Source organism: Pundamilia nyererei, unplaced genomic scaffold (assembly GCF_000239375.1).
Source record: "Pundamilia nyererei isolate P.nyererei 1_Seehausen unplaced genomic scaffold, PunNye1.0 scaffold00015, whole genome shotgun sequence".
NCBI lineage: Eukaryota > Metazoa > Chordata > Actinopteri > Cichliformes > Cichlidae > Pundamilia > Pundamilia nyererei.
The window spans coordinates 2077871-2096133 of NW_005187416.1; the positions used below are offsets into that span (position 1 = coordinate 2077871).

The following is an 18263-nucleotide window of genomic DNA, read 5'->3' on the forward strand; positions in this document are numbered from 1 at the left end:
GTTTGTTCTATTTTGAAACTTAAACGCTTTAGTGGCTGCCTTTTGTGTAGTTTGCAATATTTGCCTTTATTTATCTGAAAAAGTCTCATGTTCCTTAAGTACATCTACCCTGTTGAACTTATTATGGGAAATGAATATTTAAATAAAAACAAGCTGCTGATTATTTCACATTTTACTTGTGAGCAACGGCACATTTAAATCTTACAAATATAGTTATTTGGCTTATATCGTGATAGATATCGTTATCGCCTGAAATGAAAAAAACATATCGTGATATGAAAAAATCTCATATCGCCCAGCTCTACTTTACATTAGAATTATTTTGATCTGTGAAATATGCTGAGCTACTCTGCTAAGAGTCCAAGAATGAAAATATGGAATTCAAGCTCCAGCTGACTGATTGGCACGAAATACTTCTGTTAAAACTGTGCACTGAATCAGAAAAAGCACAAACGTGCATGATGGGTAGAGGAGGTAAAAGTACATAATTCTGTACTTGTCTCTCCCTGTGAAATACGGCAGCTGGACCTTTAGCTATCAACTTGAAGCAACATGTTAGATCTTTATGCACGCTTGTTTTGTGTGTGGCTAGCGAGATGCTGAAGTACAGCGACTTATGGACACCTGCAGTCATGCCGGTGTTGTGCCAAAAAATAAATAAATAAAAACACCGGCCCATTTTAACCTCTTTAACTATGCCACACAGTTTTTCCCCCTCTTTCATCTCTTTTTATGCCACATCTCCTGGTGATTAATACACGAGCAGGGCTGCCTTTCATGTGTTCCTGCTCAGACTCAAATCGGTTTGATGTTTGAAGGCTCACAGTGCCGTGAAAAAATAACTCCTCTCAAGTACGTCAAACCAAAATTAATGGGCCTGTTTTGAAAATGTAAAAGTAAAAAGTTTGTACTTCTTTTTTTTCCCCACCTCTGATGATGGGATGTCTGCTTGTGTCGAGCAGGTGCAGATGCCAAACAGCCTGGAGTACCAGCCAGTGGAGTGCGCTATTGTGGTGAATGCAGCAGGAGCCTTTTCTGGTAAACTGACCGAGATGCTGGGAATTGGCTTTGGCCCCAAGCAGTCCATCGCTGCAATCCCACTGCCTGTTGAGCCACGGAAAAGGTAGGCTATTGACTCGAGGGGCTGCTAGAGTTTTCTTTGAAAGGCAGCGCCTCATACAGCGAACCGCATCAATACCAGACAGCTTTTTTCAGACTCCGCACCCCAAAAATTGAAAAACCAACTTCATGCCGCTGCCTGTCAGCGTCTACCATCTGCAGTCTTTTCATTTTACTCTTGCTCTGCATCATTTAGACTACAGACAAAAATGAATCTAAGTAGGATACAAGCGAGTCAGTCACATAACTTTAGTCGGCATGACCTGGACTGTTTGAGTATGTTTGAGTATGTATGCCATCAGACTCAAGCATTCTGTGTAAATGGTGGCTTTAGATTTAGGTAGAGCCATTGCACCCCTACTGCCAGTCCCAAACTTGGATAAATGGGTGTGTTTAATACGAAAGGACATTCACCATTAAATCAAAAAATGAGATTTCCATACCAAATCAGTCTGAGCTCGGCTTGACAAAGACCACCTCCATTATCTTTGGCTAACAGAGTGCTGATGGAAACTGTGCTACTGTTAGCTGAGAACAAAGGATGCTCGGGATAGGGTGAGATGTGGGGAGACGATTTGCTGTGCTGAATCTTAAAGGGAGCAGTCGAAAGAAGAAAAATGTAAAGAGGGAAAGTTTGGATACTTTTTTAATACAGCCTGCACCCCTGATACTGCTGTACAATTATAATGTAAGGAGACGTTAGGATTCTCTATAATTGTAAATATACAACACAGTGTAGACCGTATTATAAAAAAGCCTACCTACCTCATTTATACATTGCAATCTAAAAAAAAGGAGGTTAGGCTAGTCTATAATGTAACGTGTATCCTTAATAATATTGTGTAATTACAACTAAAGAAGGAAAGGTTAGTATAGTCTATAATATAGCCCACACCCTTAAAAATTCGACGTCATTAAAACAAGAGACGGATTTTTTTGATACTTTTTTTCTTCTATTTCTTCTAAAACTCCCAAATGTTGCTTCCTTGCTTTCCTGCACCCACATTTTAAGTAATCATAGGTATTGAAGGTTACCTGGCATGAATTCAGAAAAGCCACATGTTAAATTAAACTTTCACCTTAAGCTGTGGGCTGTGTTTTGAAAAGCTACCCATTTTTCTGCCTTATTTAAACCTCCACTAAATCTTTCCTCGTGCCGCCTTGAACGGCTGTCAAACCATCACATAAACATTTTATAAGACAGAGTTTTGAGCTCTCTGGATAATTCTTTGTAGACACTTTTCCACGCAGAACAGAGTAAATGTCTGATCACGTTCATGCCAGAGAAACCTCACTTACATCTTGGCATGAAATGAAATATCAACTGATATAATGTCATACTGGATGTACGACTCTGAGCTGTTTACTTCGTCACTGTTTTTCAGGTATGTGTATGTGGTCCGCTGTCCTGATGGTCCCGGTCTAGACACTCCTTTCTTAATCGATTACTCAGGAGTTTACGTCAGGAGAGAGGGGTTAGGTGGGAACTACATCACCGGGGCCTCGCCAGAGGAGGTTGGTTTTTATCTCTGAGCTGTTTCTCCAAAAGTTGATTCTGTTCATCTGGACGTAGCGTTTTGTGGGAGAAACATTTGTCACTCATCCAAGTGACTTCTTCAGTCTCAGCTGACTGCAGGTTTTCCCAATCTTATAAACTAATGACTGAAACCAGCCCACTGAAGGAACAATGGGCTGGGAGGTCAGTTACTTAATCGTAATTATGCAAATTCTCATGACCACTGATCAAAGACCACTGGTCAATGGCCATGAGTACCATTCACAGAGAGTTGGGGAATGGCTGCAATCACAGCGTTGTAAGACGGCGACAGATGTACCCTTAGGCCCCCTCCTCGATTCAGAGATGGTCTTTCCCTTTTCACGTAAATGGCCTCCTTGACTCCGCGCTCACACCAGCGTTCCTCCCTGGAGGAACTCAAACGCTACATCCAGATGAACAGAATCAACTTTTGGAGATTTACTTTCCTGGATGATTGAGAATGCATCAAGACGTCTGAGCTGTTTCCTTATGTTAACATTCAACAGCTGAGCAAATCATGTCGTTGTTTGCACTGGTTGTGTGTCCTCAGGCGGCAGAGCCAGACGCCAGTGATCTAGAGGTGGACCACAGTTTCTTTCAGGAGAATGTCTGGCCTCATTTGGCCTTTCGAGTTCCTGCTTTCGAGAAACTTAAGGTACAGTTGGGAAAGTGTGGTCACCCACGTCATGGTTACTGCCAGCATTACAGCATTATTATCAGCCAGAACTGGTTTTATTTTGAAGCTTGCAGATTAATTTTATTGTATCCATATTTTAAGTGAGTTAAATTTAAAAACTTAGTACAGAAATGGGCTTTTCCAAAACAAAACAATGATTATGATCTCTCTTTATCACTTAGAATAACATCATTTGTCCTCACATTCTTCCCCTCAGGTGACCAGTGCCTGGGCAGGTTTCTATGACTACAACACCTTTGACCAGAACGCCATCATCGGTACGCACCCCCTGATCAACAACATGTACTTCGCCACGGGCTTCAGCGGCCATGGCCTGCAGCACTCGCCTGCGGTGGGTCGCGCTGTGGCGGAGCTGATTCTGGACGGAAACTATAAAACGCTGGACCTGAGCAGCTTCAGTTTCAACCGGATTCTGACGCAGGAACCAAAGCTGGAGAGGAACATCGTGTAGCTGAGCCGAACCCTGATATCATGTCTTTCACATCCTGCCGAAGCCAAATTATTATAACCTAAGTCTTATTTTTGTAGCTGCAAACATAACTTTAATGACACAAATTGATTTATAAGATCTGGGTAGTATAATTTCTACAATCCAGATAAGCAAAAGCAAAACCTGAGTGATTTAAGAAAAGGCCCGAATACGGCACATTTCCAGTCTTCAGGAGCTGCGGGAATAATGTCTCCTGACCATTTGGGACTGCAAAGAGGTCAGAGTGGGCAGATGTCTCAGGTTATTATTAGACATCCTGCCAGGTAGTGACAAAATAATGAAAGGGCCTTTTAAAAGATTCGTCTTTAAAGTTTTTAACACAGTTCTCACAACAGCAGGTTCAGAGAACATTTATTTGGTTCTTTAAATAAGGTTTTTCATAGTGTGATCTCTCTGATGTGTCACTGAAAGACATAAATGAGTCCCGTATCTTAAAGGTATTTATATGTTGCTTTTTCTGATGTGTAGCTGACGTGTGATTTAGTTATTAAAATTAAATTATTTGGCTGTCACAGCCTCAAATCTTCACTACACAATTATCACAGCCAAATGGTGATGATAGCTGATATTGTTAATCAATTTTACAACTTTCTGTTGTAGTTTTATAATCTGATAATAAGGAAAAAATGTATGTATTAGTCATCCCACTTTTTCAATTTTAAAAATTACAACAACAAAAAACAAATAAATTAGGGTATTAATGGATGTTACCAAAAATAATGAGTCAGTATGCCCTAAATTTTACTTTTTCAGCCTGGATTTTGATACATTTCTTTATTATATTTAAAGATTTTGAATTTTTTCCAATTCTCAGGCACAGAAATTTTCAGAAAACACTATTTAAGATCTTAAAGACATTAAACACAAAAAAGGCAAACAGTAAAACTGTTGCTCAGACTATGTTATAAACCATAATAGTAAAAGTGTCATATTTAATATAACAACCCTGGAAATGACTTCCTACAAGATTTTGTTTCAGAATCAGAGCACCTACTCTGCTCGGGGTCTTTTATTTTGAAACTGACTGGCTCCTCTGTGCATTTCAATTTGGTAAACTATCAAGCGTTGAATTGAGTGGGCACCGTCAGCCAGCAGCTGACTCACTCCTGATACAGAGTAACAGGAATAACTTCTGCTTTCCAGATTTCCAGATTTCCACTGAACTCGGCTGTTTGGTACCGTTACGCAGTCGGAACGTGCAAATTTAGAGTGAAACATCATCAGATGCATATGTGCTGTCCCATGCAACGGTTTAACTGTGGTACTTTTAACAGCTTTGTGTACTTTTTGTGTATTTTTCTAATTTGATCAATATACTGTAATTGTGTTGTATTGATCAGTGTAATTACATTTTTATCAGTAAGACAATTTTTCAAGAAAAATGTGGAGTTGTTGCCTGACTTCCTGTTTCCTTCATTTGTTGCCGCTGCTCCTCTTTTAAATCTCCAGAAGGGATAGGCATAAAAACGGTGCAGTGACTCATTTAAGTTTAGAAAGAAGAAAAGCTAATTTTCCAAATAACTAATTAGTGACAGGATCATCGGATTATCCTGTGTAAGCTGAACTTTGCAGCTTCCATGTCTTAAAAAACATCATTAAAAAAATGTCTTTGACAATCATCTGCTTACTGAAAGTGAAAAACTATATCTGTCATACACTTAAATGTGTAAACATATATAAGGTGGTGTTATCTGCTTTCTCTCAGTATGATTTACTGTCAGAATGTTTACTCTGTATTGAATTTGTGTGATTAAAGGCTGCACAGCAGGTGGTCAGTACGATCATAAATATACAGATACTGAACCTTTTCAAAATAAGACCTCATATGTAGACACTCTCAAAGCATTTCATTTCTTAAAAACATCCGCCTTACTTTCTTATCGAGCACTGCAAACAAAACAATAGTCTTTTATGCAGGAGTTCCTGGTGTTTTACACAAAACATGCAGCAGATGGCGCCATTTCAGTGGGTAATTTTAAGCTTGGAGCGTCATCGCTTCTGACATGTTTCATGCAAACTCTGTATAGATTTAGAACCCAGAGCTAGGTGATTAATTCAAGTCAGTACCACAGATGCCACTTGTATATTTTGCCTGTGATTATCATGCGAGTTAATATTGCTTCGGGGCACACATGTAGGCAGCAGGAGCTGCGGTCTGGATGCCAGATCGGAGTCTGAACGTTTCAAAACAGACTTTTCATTTTTCATACCAAGACTGGATCTGTTTATTCTAAATATATTCAAAAATTAACCTTTCAAACTGGAAAATGTCACACTGGTGTGGATGATAAAAAAAAAGAATACTGCTGTAAGGTCAGGGGAAAGCATTAACTGGCTACAATAATGCTTTTTAGGAAGAAGGATGTACACCACAGTGATGAGGTGCATAAGAAGGGGAAAAGGCGAAAACTGGCCCTAGTAGGTCTAAGGGACAACCCCCACTACCTTGGACTCTTTATCTTGTGGTTTTAGAACTGAAGAAACTGAAGATGAGGTGAACCATTTGTTGTTTTCAATTAGTGGTAGAGATAGTGATAGAGAAATCACTTACGTAAATACAATAATGGTAAATGGCCTGTATTTGTATAGCGCTTTACTAGTCCCTAAGGACCTCAAAGCGCTTTACACATTCAGTCATCCACCTATTCACACACACATTCACACACTGGTGATGGCAAGCTACATTGTAGCCACAGCTGCTCCGGGGTGGCTGTGGCTACAATGTAGCTTGCCATCACGTAAAACATGTAAAATGTATTTTTTGGTGTGTCATAAAAATGATACAATATCTTTCCCCATTGGACCATGTTGTGAATTTGATCAAAAGTGACACTAAATATTAAGAAACGTGCTGGTGAAGGGCCCTGATTGACTTCCCGGCTCCGTGCAAGTACCCACTGTTCCCACATAGTAGTCCATCTATAATTTTTAAATTACAGAAAACTCTACAAGTTTAGGTTAATTTATCACACCTAAGACAGGCACCAGATCGTTCAGGATGGCACAGCTGTTCCCTCTTTAAAAACAGTGAAGAGGACTGCCAGGTGCTGCAGAAGAAGTACGAGCAGCACACAGCGACAAGTTTGGGACTAATTGCACCTGCAAGTGTTGCCTTCCATCGCTGAAAAACAATTTTGCATTATTTGTGGTTTCGCCTTGCAACTTCAGAGGAGTTTATGAACCATCCTGCTCCCCACAGACCAGACACCTCCGCATCCTCCACATCTCAGCTTCCTGCCGCTCAATGCAGCAAACCAGCAAAGAATGAATCATTTTGCACGGCAGAGTCAGTCACCGGCAAAACCCCACCAACAGGTTCCTTCACTGCCTCTGAGGTAAGTATGAAAGCAGAGCTACGACAAAAGCCCCTCTGCCAAAGTTACCGGAAAGCAATTCATAAACTGCCTTGAAAGTGGATCATGTTTTCATCACAGAGATGGTAATGAGTGAGCTGTCGGGCTGAACTTAACCCCCTCCGTCATCAAATCAGCTCAGGGTACACACGATTAAAACCATTGGGGTTTATTTTACAGTTAAGGGATGTTGAGAAAGCTGCTCATTAAATCTGTCATAATTTATGTGGAAAGCCAAAGCACACACAGAACCCAGTATAAATAAATTAAATGGTTTATTTGGATTGTCTGTGCTCCTTTCCATTCTGATTGGTCTGGTCTGTCTTGTTTTGGTTCCTTTCAACTGAATTAAATTCAATTTTATGTTATTTATTTCGTGCCAAATCACAATACCAGTCACCCCAAGGCACTTTATATTTTAAGCTAAAGACCCAACAATAATACAGAGAAAAGAGAGAAAAAACCTCAACAATTAGATGACCCCCTATGAGCAAACACTTTGGTGACAGTGGGAAGGAAAAGCTCCCTTTTAACAGGAAGAAACCTCCAGCTGATCCACACTCAAGGAGAGGCAGCTATCTACAATGTGACCATCAACACTCTCAGGCTCCAACCTTCGCTAGCTCGCTGTGCACTCAACCCCAGCGCCTGTCCTGGAGGGTGGTGAACAGGGTCCACGGCTCCATCCAGGCCTGGCCATTAGACACTGCCTTAAATGCTCTCCTCCTAGTTCTGGCTCCAAGAGGAAACCGCGGTTTCCCACTTCCAAGCAATGTTGTCCCGCACTTGGATGTGTCCAGGTTTTCCAGGCAAATCCGAGTAGGTGGACGCCCCAGGGTAGGGCCTAAACCTGCTGGAGAGATTATATATATCTCAGGATCTCCATGGAGGAACTGTAAAGTGTTGTTTTCCTCCTTAGCCTGTGGCAGTTGAAGGCCACAAGGCTGAAACCTTTGCATTGAAAAAATAAGTGTCACGTCTTTTCTTTGAATTTTGTGTCTTTTTGCTGCTTCCTTACCTTTGAACTCGTCATCATTGGATTTACATGATTTGCACAGGTGAGCATACTGGAAACGAACTTTTGTGTCTTTGACCTCGGCCTGGATAAGCGATTTGGATTGAACTCTTTCTGCTTCCTCTTCCCCCCTCTTCACGCAAAGATCCACTTTGTATCACATTTAGAGTGAAAAATGGTGTAAAAATAAAAATAAAACAATAAAAATAAAGTATTTTCTCTGAACAGTTGTAGTTGACGTGCTCTGACTTTGTTGGTCACAGCAGTTTATTGGAGTCCTGCTGGGAGAATGTGATGATTGTTAATGGTCTGCACTTATATATCACCTTTTAACCTCAGCTTGCTTCATAGTGTTTCACATTCACATTCACACAGTTCTCCTTTTGTATGAATCAACGTTCATTAGTGAGATGTGGAGGACTAAACCAGGGTGTGCTCCTCTTGCCGTTTCCATTCTTTTTGCACAGCTAACTCAGTCGAGGGTCGTATTTCCCTCATATCGAGCATACAGACATGCTTTTTCTAACTCTTGGCAAGAAACTTAATGAGCTTATTTCCCCAAATGCTGAACTTTCCCTTCAATGAACCTGCAGAGTGTGATGTGCAGATGTGTTCTGCCAGCACGTTTAGAAATGCACAGCGCCTGGAGCTAAACACACTTGGGTGTGAGATGACTTTCTTTAAATTACGCTGCTACAGGAGCCTGTAAGATTCTATCTGAATTGCAGACCCTCTGCATCCACTTCCTTCTCCCTTTACATACATGCAGCTGTGGCATTTATATTCATCACTGCTGGGGTTGGGGTGGGCTTATCAATTCAGCATCACAGATCATGGTAATCTGCTCCACAGATATGAAAATGGTCCTCCTGCAGCCAGCAGAATATTGCAGACACTCTTGCCCTGCAGCTCTTCATTCTGATGTAAATGGGAGGCAGCCTTGCAGGTTCAAAGAGGGGGAGGGGAACCAGGGGAAATGCAACTGAGGGAATTCTTTGTGAGGCCTGACGTAAATCTCAAATGTTCTCAGGGCTGAAAACAAAACAGCATGAGTGCTTGCACCGGTCACTGAGGCCTCTTCAATAGACGCACCTTCAGCCACACAAAGGCGTCGAGGCCTTTTACACCAAACTTCCCGAACATTCCCCCCTCCTCGTGCTGGTCCCCAAATCTACACTGTCAAAAGCTGCTGCAGCCGAGGCGAGCCCACTCCCGATGAAGCCCGAGGTTGTGTTATTAAACTTTTTTGATGGGTTGAAGAAGAGAGTCCTTCTGTCGGTCTCAGAGGACTGACGGCCACTGGGAGCTCCCTGGCTGGCTCTTCTGAGTGTATGGAGCCAGTGTACATGGTGGCATGTGGCTGGGATTAGGAAATTTCACTGTGGATTAAAATCTTTCCAACGCCTCCATGGCCACTTGCTGAAAGAAAGGAGTCTGAAGGTCCTGCAGAGATCCAGTGAGCACTTTGGGCCCATGGTCTCACGGAGCAGGTATGTCCCAACAAAACTTTTCTATTTTTCTACAAAACTGAAGATCTAAAGCTTTACTTATTTTACACACACACATATATATATATATATAATCCATAGTGTTTTTAGGGCGACTGTAGCTGCTTGGAAGAAAATTACCTCCGTTTTCAGTCATTCACCTCCATGAATGACTGAAAAAAAAAAACAGTTGTTAAAACGGTTAAATGTTGAACAAATAGCTCTTAAGATACAACCTGTGGTTATTTTCAATCTGGGGTAAACTTCAGTCCAAAAATATGTAACTTTTAAAGTTTTGGGTCCTTTTTGCCATCTATTCAGTACGTCTTATGCAACACTCAAAGTGGACCACGCGGTACACGCTGCACGGTACATACTCTGCTATTTAACGACCATTCAGATCAGTTAATAAGTACAATGTATTTGTGCATACATAGGTTATGTATTATCTTGGAAATACTTCTATTCTAATGATAAGAAAGGAAATTCTCTACCTGTTATACCCTTGATCTCTAAATTTTAGTCCCCCTTTTCTGTCTTGTTCTGACATTTGTTTACTGGTTAAGGCTGTATGGTCAAGGTTGAACGAGCCTGGTGCAGGTTTTACATGTTTTATAAGAAGACCAGAACAATGCATCTGTGAGTGGTCTTTTTTTCTACTGAAGAAAACATTGGGGGGCCAAAATGTAATTTACAGTGCAAGAAATGAGTCTGGGTCACCTTACTTGACAGGAATCTATACATTTTCTTTTTACAATTAAAAAAAAAATACTATAATATCTCATATTTGAGTACATAAAACCTTAATTAACAAAACTGGCTAAAACCGTATGATCATATTGCTCATATATTTCTGCTCAAAACCTGTTTTTTTATTGCTCTATTTGTAAATCTTCATAAACAAAACTAAAATCCATAAGATGCATTACACTTTTATTTAAAAAAAAAAAAGGTTCAGTAGTTTGCTGTGCATCATAGTTTTTTTTAAACAGTTAAAGGTGTAAATGTGGATTTGTGGAGGGGCTATTCTCAGTTACAAATTCCTGTAATTAGTATTTACAGCAGCAGGGCATGTGTATGTGTGATTAAATCTAAATTAAATGTAGTGTGTGTGTTTGTGGTAATAAACTGAGTGGTTAATTGATGTTTCTAATAGATTTATAATGATAATGGAGCTCCGTGTCACACGGGAATGAGCAACAGGCCAGCGCAGAAAATACTTGTTAATCAAAATCGAATCATTATTTGTTTTAGTCTTTAAATTAGATTTTCTTGGTAGTTAGACATGCATGGAAACACAGATCACTAGTGTAACACACTGACTTTTGCCCTGTTTGTCTATGTGGACATTAAATCTGTCAAATGTTTTTTTTAATATTATCTGTGTAAGGTCTCAGCTAACTTTCTCCTCATTCTAACGATAACGTTAAACGATAGTACACTCAGTTTCTGTCCCAGCGGAACAGTGAACCTGAATCTACTCTCTTGGGCTAATTATTTTACCTTAAAGTAACTGTGTGTACCTTTTAGTACAGTACAATTTCTTCTAGATTTTAGGTGCAATATCAGGAAAGAGTCTTTGTTTGGTCAAATACAAAACATTTAATGCTTAGATTTTAAGATTTTACACTCTGACAAGTTTCATTCTGTATCTGCTTTGTAGTTGTGGGAGCTTTGAGCCATCAGTAAGATGAAAAAAAGCATATTATAAAATAAGGGGCAGCATGTACCTAATTTTGCAAATTTTTAAACTAGTTCATTTAAATACAAGTCTGACCTTTTAAGGTACAAAAGACAATACTAAAAACAACCCCTGACAAACGTAAAACAAAGGTAATAAAAGTAGAATTATCAAACAGTAGAATAAAGGTACTAAAAGTGGAATTATCTGAAAGAAGACTAAAGGTGCTAAAGGTCATAGCGGTAATAAAGGTAGAAATATGTAAACTGAGAGGGTTTTTTTTCTGAATGTGTAGGTGTTGCATGTGTGATTTTGCAAGCATTAACTTCCCTAGAGGAGAGTTTGTACTCTCTAATACTTAACTGTATTTGTTCCTCCAGCTCCAGGATGTTCCAGCTGCTCCAGGGTCACAACCAGCCAGCTGGACAACGAAACCACAGAACCCGCCTGGTCACCAAAGACGGGCACTGCAACATTGAGTTCGGGAACATCGAGTACAGTAACCAGTTTGCGTACCTGGTAGACTTCTGGACCACCTTTGTGGAGATTCGCTGGCGGTTTGTTCTCCTTTTGTTTGTGGCTGTGTTCACAGGCAGCTGGTTCATTTTCAGCCTGTTGTGGTACTGGATTGCAAAGAGCAACGGGGATCTCGCTGGACAGAACCACACTGAAGGACACATCCAGTGTATAGACAACGTTAATGGGCTCACAACGGCATTCCTGTACTCATTAGAGACCCAGACCACCATTGGGTATGGAGGCAGGGCACTGACTGGCCACTGTGCTGGCACGGTGGCTCTAATTGTCATCCAGTCTCTAGTTGGGGTTTTTATCAACTGCTTCATGTGTGGTATCATCCTAGCTAAAATCTCCTTACCAAAGAAAAGGGCAAAGACTGTGACCTTCAGCCACACAGCTGTCATCTGCTTGAAGAAAGGAAGTCTGTGTCTCCTGATCAGAGTGGCCAACCTTCGAAAGACCTTACTAATCGGAAGCCAGATCTATGGGAAGTTGCTGAGGACAACGACCACACCGGATGGCGAGACCATCATCCTGGACCAGGTGGATATTGACTTCATGGTTGATGCTGGCAAGGATAACTTGTTTTTTGTTTGCCCCTTGACCCTGTACCATGTGATTAACAGATCGAGTCCTTTCTTTGATTTGTCGGCTGACACCCTTCCTCAGCAGGACTTTGAATTGGTGGTCTTTTTGGATGGGACAGCCGAGTCCACCAGCTCCTCCTGTCAGGTCCGAACTTCCTACATCCCACAGGAGATCCAGTGGGGATACAGCTTTCTGCCGATTATCTCCCGCACCAAGACAGGAAAGTACCATGTGGATTTTTCTAACTTTTCCAAGAGCGTCCGGGTCACCACTCCACACTGCGTCCACTGCTTTGAGGCCGACGTAGACCAGAGAAACCACAACAACCACAGCCAAGAAAATCACAATAACCAGCTAAAGAGGGGGATTGATAACCCGGGCTTTCAGGTGATTGACATACATGACTCTGTGGATGTCACTACAATGTGAGCTGGTAGAAAAGGAGCCTACGCTTTTATTGAAACTGTGAATCAGAATGTGGGAAGTAAAGTGGTAAAAGCTGGCGCCTATCACTTCCTTTGAACCAGTTTCACTCTAAGTCAGACTGCACCGGCGAATAAATATTTGGTCACGGTGAACCATTCAGCATCTGAATTGTTGTCAGCTCTTTTTCCTTAAACAGAACGAACATCCACAGCTGTTAAACTGTTTGAAAAAAAATCAGACAGAGTGGGAGTTGCTCATTGCAATCAAACCTCTGTTGGGACTTTGAATAGGTAACGTCAGAAAGATGGATTGTAGCTCTGACGCACAGAAAATGAAAGGGGGTAAAAGAGCAGATGCACAGTGGGTACTTCTTGAGAAGATTAGGACCTGAGCCTGTTATAATGAAAAGTGTGTGCCTTAAAGGCTGCAGGAGGAAATAAAAGGTAGTGCCTTTTGAGTTTGCATATTATTTCTATTACTACACTAACTTTGTGGTGTTTTTTGTCATTTTGACAGATCCTGTATGCCTGAATAATTAGGAAACTGGGATTTTAACTGTGACCAGTCTACATTTTGTAGATCATCCTGTGTAACGCTGTACGCTAACTTCTCAGGGAAAGTAACATCCTTAGTTGGAATAAAAGCTTTTTCACAATTCACTGACTTACATTTGATTTTATTGCACAATTTGTACTTTACACATTGAATATTTCATCAGAGTGTGCTATAAACAGAACTGAAATATACCACAAAGATGTAGATAATATAACTTCAAATTGACTGATTTATGCGAAATGGGTGTATCATGTAGTAGATGCATTGTGCAGTACTGTGCATGCAGAGATAGGACAACCCTTAGTAGTTTGGGAGCTGGTGATCGGACTCCCAGGACCTTTGCCCCTGAGTGCCACCCCAATCCACAGTTGAAGGAGGCCTTATACCCTCCTATGAGTGACGGGTCCACAGGAGAAGCAAGCTAACGTAGTTCTGGTACCCGACTGGGGCGTCTCCCATGTGAGGTCTTTCATATAGCCAGGAGGAACACCTCAGTGTCCCCCGAGAAGAGTGTCGACTGCCTCCCCCTTCACAACCCAGACCCATGTAAGTGCCAGAAACTGGATGGATATAGGATGTCTATCATTTGCTGACAAAAAATTTAAGCTTTTTTGTATTGCAACAGCTTTTGATAGTCATTCTGCATTAGTATTAGTATTAGTATAGTATTAGCTTGAGTATAAAGGATTATTTCCCAGATTTCATGAAACATAAATGAAATGTAAAACATAAGAGGCAATGAGGACTCATCCTGATGACTCTGTATAAGATGTTCGTCACATAGTCATGTTCTCCTAAATTGATGTCTGTTTTCAACAATACATAAAGATGCCAAAAAAGCTGAGACAGCTGGCCGAACCACCAAAGAAGATCAGACCCCGGCTAGGATCAGTGCCATCTTACATTACAAAGAATTCATTCAGCAATAAAGACGGTTTTTTGTTGTTTTTTTTCTCTCCCAACTGTCCCAGTTCTGCCAGCAGTCTCTCATATTCTCAGGGATGTTTGAAAAGGTTCATACAACAAACTTTTGATGTTCACACTTTTCCCCAATGCCCCACAGTGTACTGATGGCAGAAGACAGAACCGACAAAACAACATCTGATAACATTCATCCACCGTTTCGGGGTGGATTGATGGACCTTGTTATGGCAGCACCGCGTCTCTGCAGGTGTTCCAACAGCAAGGCAGGCTGTTCATTTAAGACCGGCATTCGACATTTTTGTCAGTGAGGAAGTGAGAGACTTCTGAAATGGCTTTCATCCCATTTGGATTTACAGAGGCAAGTTTACTGGGCTTCATCTGCATAACAATGAGCAGAACTGCTGAAAGAGATCGGCACAGTGAGTCTGAAGCAGCTGAATAGAAAAAATTAAGTAGACAGAGATGAGAGAGCTGAGTGGAAGGTGCAGAAGCTTTTGTTAATCTGGTAGAGGCCTGATTCGTTTATAACGACGCACTTTATCCCCCAGTGCCATGGAGATGGAATAATTACACAAAAGCACTGCTTTCCTTGGTTACTGTTGCTATGTTTGTCTAGTTTTTATTTAGAGGATGTTGTTTTAAAGTTCTGGTCACAGAACTTTGAAGTTCTAGAACTTCTGAGACCTACATAAGGCTTTAAGACCAGACCTGGGTATTGTACAGCTACATCCTGCCCTTTGGTTGTCCCTGACACTGAATCTGACTTTAATGCACTTGTTCAAGGCCAAATAGGCTACATTTCTCTAACCGAACAAGAAAAAAAGAAGTGAAGACCTGCAGAAGCAATTAAACTACAGACAAAATAGTAACAGCACTTGTATAAAGTTAAAAGTTTATTTGCAATTGTTGATTAAATAGTGATAAAATTTTGGCATTTTTAACAATAGCTGTTTCACATTTTCATCATTGCCTAATTGTAACATTTATTCTTACCAGTCTCATCTCATTGGCGCCGTCCTCCAAAACAGTCTCAGTTCCTACAAACTTAGGAAGTCATGCAAAGACATTCAAATATAACCGGTAAAATCACAAAGTTATGTAACACAAAATGCTAATGTTATCAATGGGCTGTTAGCTTGTTAGCATCAGCTTAACATACATTTGGCTAACTGTTGCTGGAGTTCTTATGCAAGTTGAAGGGTGGATTTAAAAATGTAATTAGGAGGTTAAGTATTTCATTATATATTTTCTCATTAATCTTTGGTTTTTTAAATGATGTATAAGAATTAAGAACATGCAGCTGTTCCCAAGAGTACTTTGATGCCTAATTATTTTTGATAGGTCATATTTATACAGTAGGAGGCGGGGCTTAACTGACATCAGACTAGTAAGAAAAAAATGCATTGAGAAAGCAGTGAAGTTATAAAAACTTTATATAGGGATTTTCTCAAGAAAATGACATGAAAATTTAATACCAGAATGTAGCCTTTGAAAAAGTGGGAGGTCAATGTTGAGCTCTATGGAAATCTATGGCAAAACCTTTTAAAATAACTTTTTCTTTTCTATTCATTTGATAAATTATGGTTTTATTTAGTGTGTGGGTCGTCATTTTAGTAGTTAACACATGCACCTAATATTTTGAGAGTACGGTAGTGATGTTATTTATATGAATTATCACAAATTTACATTCAAGACTGGCTACAATGTGCAGATGTGACCCATTTTTCTACAACCATAAGTAATGCTCGCTTTATTCATCTTTTGTCCTGATTTATTTCTTTTAAAATTTGCATTTTATTTTCTAATTATGCTATAATTTGTTGTGATGCAAAACAATAGATCCAATATTCCACCATCAATCTGGATTCTGTTAGCACAAAAGAATTCAATGTTCTGACTGTAGTCAATGAAGCACAACAAAAGAAATTCAAGAAACTGTAATTAAACAGTAATAAAGTGAAGGACAGATTCACTCCGAATGTTAAATGTATTTTATTGTCAACTCCTCTGGATTCATGTGGGAAGCAAATGGAATTCATTTCACATGTAAACATGTTGTTTAAGGTCACTTGGATGTTGGAGTGTTGGCAGGAAACACACTGTAGCAACAAGAGATGTCATCCCACTGAAATTCTTCAATAGTATGTCAGCACGATCGTATTAGTAGATTTCTTATGTAAAGCTCGGCATGCACAAGAACTTTCCCAGCAGCCTTTATTTCACTGGATGAAATGAAAAAAACTGGGTCGGAGAAAAAATATGGATGGTTGAGCCTTTACTAAAGAACATTTAGTTATTTAATTATGTTTAAATCAACAGAAGCCTCATAATTAAACTGTTTAAGTCAAGATGACCCACATTTGGACAGTCACGATACTGATTTGATAAAAAGGCTCAGTATTCTTGTTAAACTCAGAAATCTGATTTCCAACCATGTTTGTAAGCTTTTTAAAAAAAGAATTAATGAAAGAGTTGACTTCTGTATTAATTTCTGTTGTAGACATAGATGTATTTCCACTGATTGAGAGATTCTCATATGGTCAGTAAATACAGCTCATAAACGGTAAAGAGACCAGGAAGCCCCATCATCTGATGCTTTTGAACTGTGGGAGGAAACAGAATGAGCAACTTGCACTCCGACACCTTAGTCAGTCTACTCGCTATGTGATCAGTGCCAACCACTGAGCAAGTGTGCTTCCTTTTAATTAACTATTTAAGAACTAATTAATTAGTGAAGCTGATGGAGCTGCCTTTCATTTAGGACATATTTCTGCGTTTTAATTACAGCTGCGATCTAATTTCACCACCTTCAGTTTCCAACAAAACTGAGAGCAGAGCTACATGTTCATAATTTGAAACTATCTGTTGGCTCTCCTGAAAAACATTGTCAGTGAAGTTTTCATTTCATCACCTATGACTATGGAGGGCAGGAGAAGTCACACCTAATCCTCCACACAGGCCCTTTTGTTTGTAAAATAAAAGAATATACTATGAAATTAATCAATTTCCCGGGAAGCTTTTTTTTTCTTCTTTTTTTTTTGAAATTCCTATACAATAAATTTGGATTGGTACTGTAATATGCCACAAGGACGGACAAATTGGACATCCTTGTGGCATCTGGATTATTGGCATTGTCAGCATGGCTTACAGCACCTTTAATCTCTTCTAAAATAAATAAAAGCAGCTGCAAAAAGGGGACCCCAGCAGCTTTAGTAAAACATCACAGACAAACAGTCTTTACCTACTTATCTAAACTCCACATCAGGTTTTTCCACAATCTTGCCAATCAAAGGCAGTGGCATTTCATCAGGGCAAGCAAAACAGGCCCTGCTTGCCCTTCCATAAAGCTGCTATTTGCATCGTCGTTTGTATTACTGTCATCTTGTAGCTATTGTCCATGGAAGCCCAGACAGTGGGGATGGAGTGTGTGTTTTGTGTGCATATAGACCAAAACCTTTTATTCTGCAAATTCTTTATTTGGACGCAGCCTCAAGTGGCCATAAAAGGAACTGCAGTGTTTAATACTTTGCGGTGGATTCATTTTTCAGCCCGTGGTTGGCACACTGCTGGAATGAATGGCAGCGTAGGTTATCTACATTTATCAATTACTTGTTCATCATAACACTGCTAAAAGGCAGACACTTTCCAAGGTAACCATGGTTACCATGCTCACCATGTTATTCCACTGTTTCAGTATGCAAACACAAAGCTAAAGCCATGGGAAACATCCACTTTTTGTCTGCATTTAAACTTGATGGTGGTGCTACATGAAAGTTAGATCAAAAGGGGAATTGAATCTCTAAACCAGGAGAAAACTTCATAGTGAACCTCGTGAAGCAGTCAGGGACCGCTAAAATTCAGGATTTCACTTC

The 18263-nt window shown here is 40.1% G+C and overlaps 2 protein-coding genes across 2 annotated transcripts in view; both read left to right on the forward strand.

Annotated features, from left to right (window-relative positions):
* The window catches only part of foxred1 (FAD-dependent oxidoreductase domain containing 1), a 14518-nt gene extending 8908 nt beyond the window's left edge, over positions 1-5610 (forward strand). The window contains exons 8-11 of the mRNA XM_005725391.2: positions 963-1123; positions 2505-2634; positions 3207-3311; positions 3550-5610. Of these exons, the coding sequence (XP_005725448.1) occupies positions 963-1123; positions 2505-2634; positions 3207-3311; positions 3550-3804 (651 nt within the window). The 3' untranslated portion in view covers positions 3805-5610. The remainder of the gene's footprint in view (positions 1-962; positions 1124-2504; positions 2635-3206; positions 3312-3549) is intronic.
* Positions 5611-9616: 4006 nt separating this feature from the next.
* kcnj1b (potassium inwardly rectifying channel subfamily J member 1b) lies at positions 9617-13114 on the forward strand. The gene is made up of 2 exons (XM_005725392.1): positions 9617-9701; positions 11760-13114. Exons 1-2 carry the CDS (start codon positions 9685-9687, stop codon positions 12913-12915), a joined length of 1173 nt encoding a protein of 390 aa, XP_005725449.1. The 5' UTR covers positions 9617-9684; the 3' UTR covers positions 12916-13114.
* Positions 13115-18263: the final 5149 nt, after the last annotated feature.